General features: G+C 26.8%; 2 protein-coding genes across 2 annotated transcripts; both read left to right on the top strand.

The window, feature by feature from the left end:
• The first annotated feature begins 2,245 nt into the window (after nucleotides 1–2,245).
• On the top strand, nucleotides 2,246–3,158 carry LOC124935268. Its single transcript, XM_047475712.1, has 3 exons — nucleotides 2,246–2,518; nucleotides 2,612–2,965; nucleotides 3,054–3,158. Exons 1-3 carry the CDS (start codon nucleotides 2,246–2,248, stop codon nucleotides 3,156–3,158), a joined length of 732 nt encoding a protein of 243 aa, XP_047331668.1.
• Nucleotides 3,159–4,069: 911 nt separating this feature from the next.
• On the top strand, nucleotides 4,070–4,825 carry LOC124935266. Its single transcript, XM_047475711.1, has 2 exons — nucleotides 4,070–4,339; nucleotides 4,427–4,825. Exons 1-2 carry the CDS (start codon nucleotides 4,070–4,072, stop codon nucleotides 4,823–4,825), a joined length of 669 nt encoding a protein of 222 aa, XP_047331667.1.
• The last annotated feature ends 2,063 nt before the right edge of the window (nucleotides 4,826–6,888 follow it).

Raw genomic sequence — 6,888 nt, 5'->3', positions numbered from 1 at the left:
ATTAATGTTATGATCTTTACTTTTTATGTTTGATTCAAATCTATTTTGGTAAGACTATGTTAAAAGACTATTTTGATTAGCATGATCAAAGTCAATGTTAATTTTGAGTATATTGGATTCATGTTATGAATCTAAACTTCAATAATATCATAATAAGTTTTTGATTATTGGATTCATGATTTTTTTTTGGGGTTTAAAACAAGATTGAATATAATTATTATACATAACCAATTCAAATATATTTTAATAATTCTTTTTTGTTTAAAATGATAAACTAAATATTGATTGAGTATAATATTGGAATCATGTATGAATCTTAAATTCAATAGTATATTTACTTTCCCAATTCTCTTTTGTTTTGAGTTTTTTTAGAATAATTGATGATGCTTCATTTGCTTATTAATTAATTTGTGGATTTTGTTTTGTGTTTAATTTCAAATGTGTGTTCTCCTTCCCAATTTTGGTTCAAACTCAATCCTGTTTAAAAATCTCAATTATTGTATATGAAATACGAGAATGAGATTAAGTAAATATTATGAGATATGAGAAACAAAATATTAGAATTAAGTATTGAATAGAATGTAGTGGATAAACATATAGAGATGAGGTAAAATCAATCGTGAATTTTGAAATCTATCATTGAACTTGTAATTTTTTTTTTATGTATGCACTAAATAAAGATATAAAAGTCTTTATTGTAAAATGTCCATTATATGCACAATATTAGGTTTAAAATCTGTTATTTAAATTATAAGATTCTATTTATTTTATGTATATACAAATTTGAGAAAATATATCATATTTATCAACTTCACATCAAATAAAAATATTTTCTTGACAAATAGGATGTTATATTATAAATCAGCATCCACAAGCTGCGCATGATCTTCAAAATCGTCAGACAACTCAAATTATGTTAATATAATTTTTTTATTATATATATTTAATATGTTTACTTAATTAATTATGTAATTATAAAATAATTTCAAATTATTTTTTTTAATGAGATTAATAATTTAAATTTATATATATATATATATATATATATATTAAATTTGTATAAGTTGAAATTTATGTTATGTTAATATTCTATAAATATACATTAATGTTTGAAAAATAAAAAAGAAAAATTAAATAAATATTGAATCAAATAATGAATTAGATTAAATAAATTATAAATTAGAGAGTGATTTTAATCTATTTTATTAGAATTGGGAACAAATTTTTGAGAGGGAATGACTGACCAATCAATTGTAAAAAAAAAAATACAAAATTTTGATTATAGCAGAAAAGGGAGGGTCGAAGACCAAGAATTGAGTTTTTTATACCAAACTTTTGAATTTTTCGTTCTTCCTTTCGGGGGAAAAGAGAAAATAGAATTAGCAAAATCTTATTGATTGACCCGCAATCTGAAGTCCTTCCCAAATATGTTGTCCTAACAAAGAAGAAAGTGGCGGTTAAATGAGGTTACCCCATTAACTATCTCTTTATCTCAAAACCTTTTAAGAAATATTTTTTTTTTAAATAGTTAAAATCTTTTTATTAAAATCTAAAAGCTAAACAAATCCTAACTATAATTAAAGATAATAATCAAAAATACCCTAAAAGAAAACTAATTAGTAAAAAAAATATAGATTACAAACAGAAAATACTACGTTCAATCAAGAAATATTTATTACTCGATAAAAGTTGACACTGATAATGACTACTGATAATGACTACCCGTTTAAATCTTATTAAGCATCAACACACTTGTTACAATAGATACCAAGTTGTCCCTCTTCAAAAGTTATACCCAAACAACTTATCAAATAATACTATTGATGTGCTTGAATAGTCATATCTATCCCACAATTTAAAACATTTTAGTGGGAATATAGCCGGTAACTTTTGATGTTAAATATGACTCTGGTTACTTAAACTATCAAACACGACCTTTAACACCTTTAACGTCTGAGTAGTGTTTTACTTAAAAATCATTACAACTTATCATATATGCGTGGAATGTGAAAAGTATCATCCGGTAGCACAATATAAAATTAAGGATATAGTGATCGTTTGATAGCCCAAAAGTTACTAAGGAAAGCTAATTAATTAACAAATTTTTTAATGATGTGGGAGCTAGCTAGAAGAACGTCCAAGTGGTTAATTACTAATTAATTATTTAATGACTCTTCATGAACCAAAGATGAGTATATATAATGAGAAGACCTAAATCATACAAATGCAAGCCTAGGCTAAGAAAATGACTTCCAATATGAATATGAAGCTCGTTTTTCATAAAGAAAGCAAGAAAGTTTTGTATGCAGAAGCAGGAAAGGATGTTGTAGATTTCCTTTTCTACATTCTTACTTTACCAGTAGCCACGATTTCAAGCATTTTCTCCAAGTACAAGAAGGACATGGGGGGATGTTTATTCAACCTTTACACGAGTTTTCAAAATCTCAACAACATCTACATTGAAACCAATATGGTGAATAAGGGTATCCTGAATCCCAGGACCTCTTACCCAATACAGGTTTGTAACACGAAAGTACCATTTATTGTTTGTTTACAATGTTCTTTAAGATGATGATGATTTTTTTTGTCACAATTTAATTTGGATTTGTAGCAAAGCTTATTGTTGCCAGAAACTATACAATCTACTCTCTATGTCGATATTGAACTCTTCAAATGCCCCGTCTGTCCGTATAGTAATTATGTTCTTCGAAATCGTTTGCAATATTCATCATGTAAGAATTGCAGTCAGAGGCAAATGGATTGCCCTGCAGTGCTATCTCTGCCTGTGTACAAATCTGAAGAAAGTGGACCGGGTTTTGTGAAGGATTTGGTAACATACTTTGTGATGGATGATTTGGAGATCAAACCCATGTCTACAACTTCAAGTATTTCTTTGTTGAACAAGTTCAATGTTAAAGATGTAGGTGATCTTCAAGAAATGGTGGTTGTTTTGGGCAAGAATGAGGTAATAAATTAATATATAACCTTTAATGTGCAATTATGTAGGAAGCTTCTTTGATTATATAATTGATTTTTTTTATTGGTATTAACAGGGTTTCAAGATATTAGAAGCTTCTATGAAAGGGAAAGAAGTGCTCACCAGTGTCTACATTGACAAATTTGTTGGACAAGAACAAGTTAAAGAGGAGGAGAAATAATATTATGATCATTGCTTTTTATTAATTTTAATATATTTTGGTAATATTTTGTTAAGACTATTTAATTAGCATGATCAAAGTCAAAGTTAATTGAGTATAATTGGATTCATGTTATGAATCTAAACTTCAATAATATCATAATAAGTTTTTGATTATTGATTCATGAATTTTTTTTCTTACACATAATCAATTCAAAGTTATTTTGGTGAGTTCTTGATTAATTTATGGTTTTTGTTTTTAGTTTTTTTTCTGTGATTAGTGACTTTAATGTAAGAGTTTGCACTCCTCCCCATAATTGGTTCAATCCCAATCCTAATTAAAAAGGAAAAAAAAAATCATTTTTGTCTTTAATATGATGAATAGAATGAAATTGCTTGATAGATTAGGAAATTAAAATGTTAGAATAAGAGAATACTTAATAGAAATGTAATGCATAAATATAGAGATGTAAACTCAATTATCAATTTTGAAATCTATCATTTAACTTAGATTGTTTTTTCTATGTAAGCCACTAAATATAAAACTATTTAACATATGAATTTTTTTCTTCTTACAAATAAAATAATTTGTACCCAAAAACATATGTTAAAAATAAGATGACATCCCATTTAACTATTATTCTTTCTTCTATTAGAAAAAAAAATGTTTTTAAATAAATAATTTTGCTATTAGAAAAAAAAATCCACTATGTTCTAACAAGAAGAAAGTGGCAACTAAATAAGGGAGAATAACCAGGGTTGTTTCTCTTTCTTTCAAAACTGGCGAAACTGCCTTGTAAAACAGTTGCTATAACATTTGAGTGTTAACTTCTTGTATAAATCCGAATCCCTGAAGAAAGAAAAGAGTTTGTTTGTGAATCCCCTATTAGTTTTCTTCTTAATTCTTTAAGGATAAAAACTTAGTGCAAGAAAATGAATAGCATGTTGAGTATGAAGCTTCTTATTGATAGAGAAAGCAAGAAAGTATTGTTTGCAGAAGCAGGAAAGGATGTTATAGATTTCCTCTTCAACCTACTTTCTTTACCTTTAGCCACGGTTATAAATATCCTATCTGACTCTAAGAGTTGCACTGTCGGTTCATTGAATAATCTTTACAAGAGTGTTGAGAATCTTGATAAGGCCTACATTCAACCAGATCAGAATAAGGACACACTTCTCAAACCCATTCCTCCTCTGGCTCAGGTTAGTTCTATTCTATTGTTGTTTGAATGGTTTATGTTTGTTAGTTTCACCACACATTAATGTATGTATGTAATTTGGAAATTCTAGGCACATTTGTTGTTGCCAGATACTGTTCCAGTTACTCCAAACAATGCAAATGTTAGATTCTACAAATGCCCTCAATCATGTAATGATGGTTACTTTGTTAAAGATCCGAACCTCGATTGTCGGAACTGCAATACCAAAATGAGTTTACTTGATGTTCATGATGAGAATAAGGCTGCGGCGGTTGGTGCAGTAGAGAATGTGGAAGGTGGTGGTGGGTTTGTGAAGGATATGATGACATACATGGTTTTGGATGATTTGGTGATCAAACCTATGTCTACCATTTCTTGCATTTGTTTGTTAAGCAAGTTCAATGTCAAAGATATTGGAAATCTTCAAGAAAAGATGGTTGATTTTGGTATCGAAGAGGTAACTCACAATTCCTTAGTTATGAAAATTTAAATTCTCACAATTTTGTTTTTGGGTATTGTAACATATAGTAATTGTTTCTTCTTTTTTTGGTTTATTGAATTTAGGGATTGAAGATTCTAGAAGCTTCTATTAAAGGGAAAGAAGTGCTCACAAGTGTATTTGTTTAAATGTCTTTCTTATAGAGAATAAATGTAGTAGAACTATGTTGAGACTATTTCAATTTCAATGGAAAAATCATCTATACTTTTGGAAGTATTTTTTTTAGTCACTTGTCTGATTTTGCCTCTAATTTATTTTGATATTATCTTTTTCACATAAACAAGACAACCCACTATTATTTGATTTTTTTTGTTACACCATGTTTCAAATGGAGTAAATATAAATTCCCCAACAGACTCATTATTGATGGTATAGCATGTCTGTGATTCCTTTTCTTGGTTACTCCATTGTGATGTGTACTTGAAATCCCCTAAAATATGATCTCAGTTGTATAGAAATGGCAAGTGTGGTAGAACTGAAGGTTCAAAATTAGATTTATTCTGTAAAATGAGAATTTCTCTTAATTGAGCTGAAGTATGATGATTTGCAGGAAAATCTATTCCAGCAACTTCCATGCTGTGAATTTTTGGGTTTGAAATGACCTCGAAGCTCAAATTACTCTGATTCAAACAGGTGCAATTATGGAATCCAAATTTATAACTTACTATTCAAACTGTTTTGTGTAAAAATTGACTTTCATCTTCTTGTAATTGGTAAGAATTTTGTATGAATTGATTAGATTCTAAATGTTGATAAATGATTTGATTCACCAAATCATTGTACAATCCCCAAACCCAAAATTTTATCCATGTTAGGCTAAAAGAAATATTCAATAATATTGTATTCACAAATACTTGTTACAAAAGTGAATGTACGTTGTTTCCAAACTATTTTAATTACAAAAGTATTTTAATACTTATTTGTTTATCCATACTTACTAGTATTTTGTGCAAAATATATAATGAAGTGTGTTTTCTTTTACTTATAATATATATATATATATATATATATATCGACATTATTCATTACACCAAATTACGTCGTAATTAGTAAAAATTAACAATCTTTTGTATTTTTGAACTAGATAGTATATAAAACAATTAAATAAACTATACACACGTTATAAAGTAATAGCAAGTAATAGCATTTTAAGAATAATTTAGAATCTAAAAACATATCTTAGGAATTGAGGCTCATAATTAGTAGTATAAATCTATAGTTATTGTTCAAAAAATTAGCATAATGATAAAATCAGAAGATGCATGCTTGTGATGTAGTTTTTGTACTTAGAAATTTGTGAAAATGAATAAAATGACTTGTTTAGTTAATGAGTTTGATTTCAATATATTGATTTGATTAATAATACTTACGAATCATCTCTTCTTCTTTAAAGAATGAATGTGGGTGGGTTCATTTTCTCTCCCATAATATTTATTTTTTCTTCCCCTAATTATAATTATAATTATAATTATAATTATAATTTATTTATATATATATATATATAATTAAAATAATAATACAAATTTTAGTTATTAAATGAAATTATTTAGATTATATTATTTAAATTATTTAAAATAAAATATAATTAATAATAATTTTAACAAAACAATTTTTTTAATAATAATTACAATAATTAATAATAATTATTATTTTTATATAATTTAATTTAAATATTATATATTAATAATAAAATTATAATAAATTAATTAAAATGAAAATAATATAAAAACTTAAAAATAAAAAATATAAAAATATAAAAAAATAGAATATTTGCCAAAATATCATACAAATGTTAGAATTTCAAAAAGAACCTTAGTCAAAATATTGGTTTACGAAGTATCTTGAAAATATTAAATATCATTTTCTAACCTTTCAGAATTATTTAAAAATAGATTAGGGTTTCAAAATAAAAAAAAATATTTTTGGATTTTTAAAAGTGGAACAAACAGGCCTTAGGACCCGAGTCCTAGGGTCTGGGTCCGGTTTGGTGGATTTGGGCTCGGACGGGCTCGGTCTAGAACGGAGTGGTTTGGACCAAGGCTCGGGCGCATGGG

The sequence above is a fragment of the Impatiens glandulifera genome, chromosome 4 (assembly GCF_907164915.1).
Source record: "Impatiens glandulifera chromosome 4, dImpGla2.1, whole genome shotgun sequence".
NCBI classification, from domain to species: Eukaryota; Viridiplantae; Streptophyta; class Magnoliopsida; order Ericales; family Balsaminaceae; genus Impatiens; species Impatiens glandulifera.
Note: the sequence above shows the minus strand (reverse complement) of the source record. Positions and strands in the feature narration are given on the sequence as shown.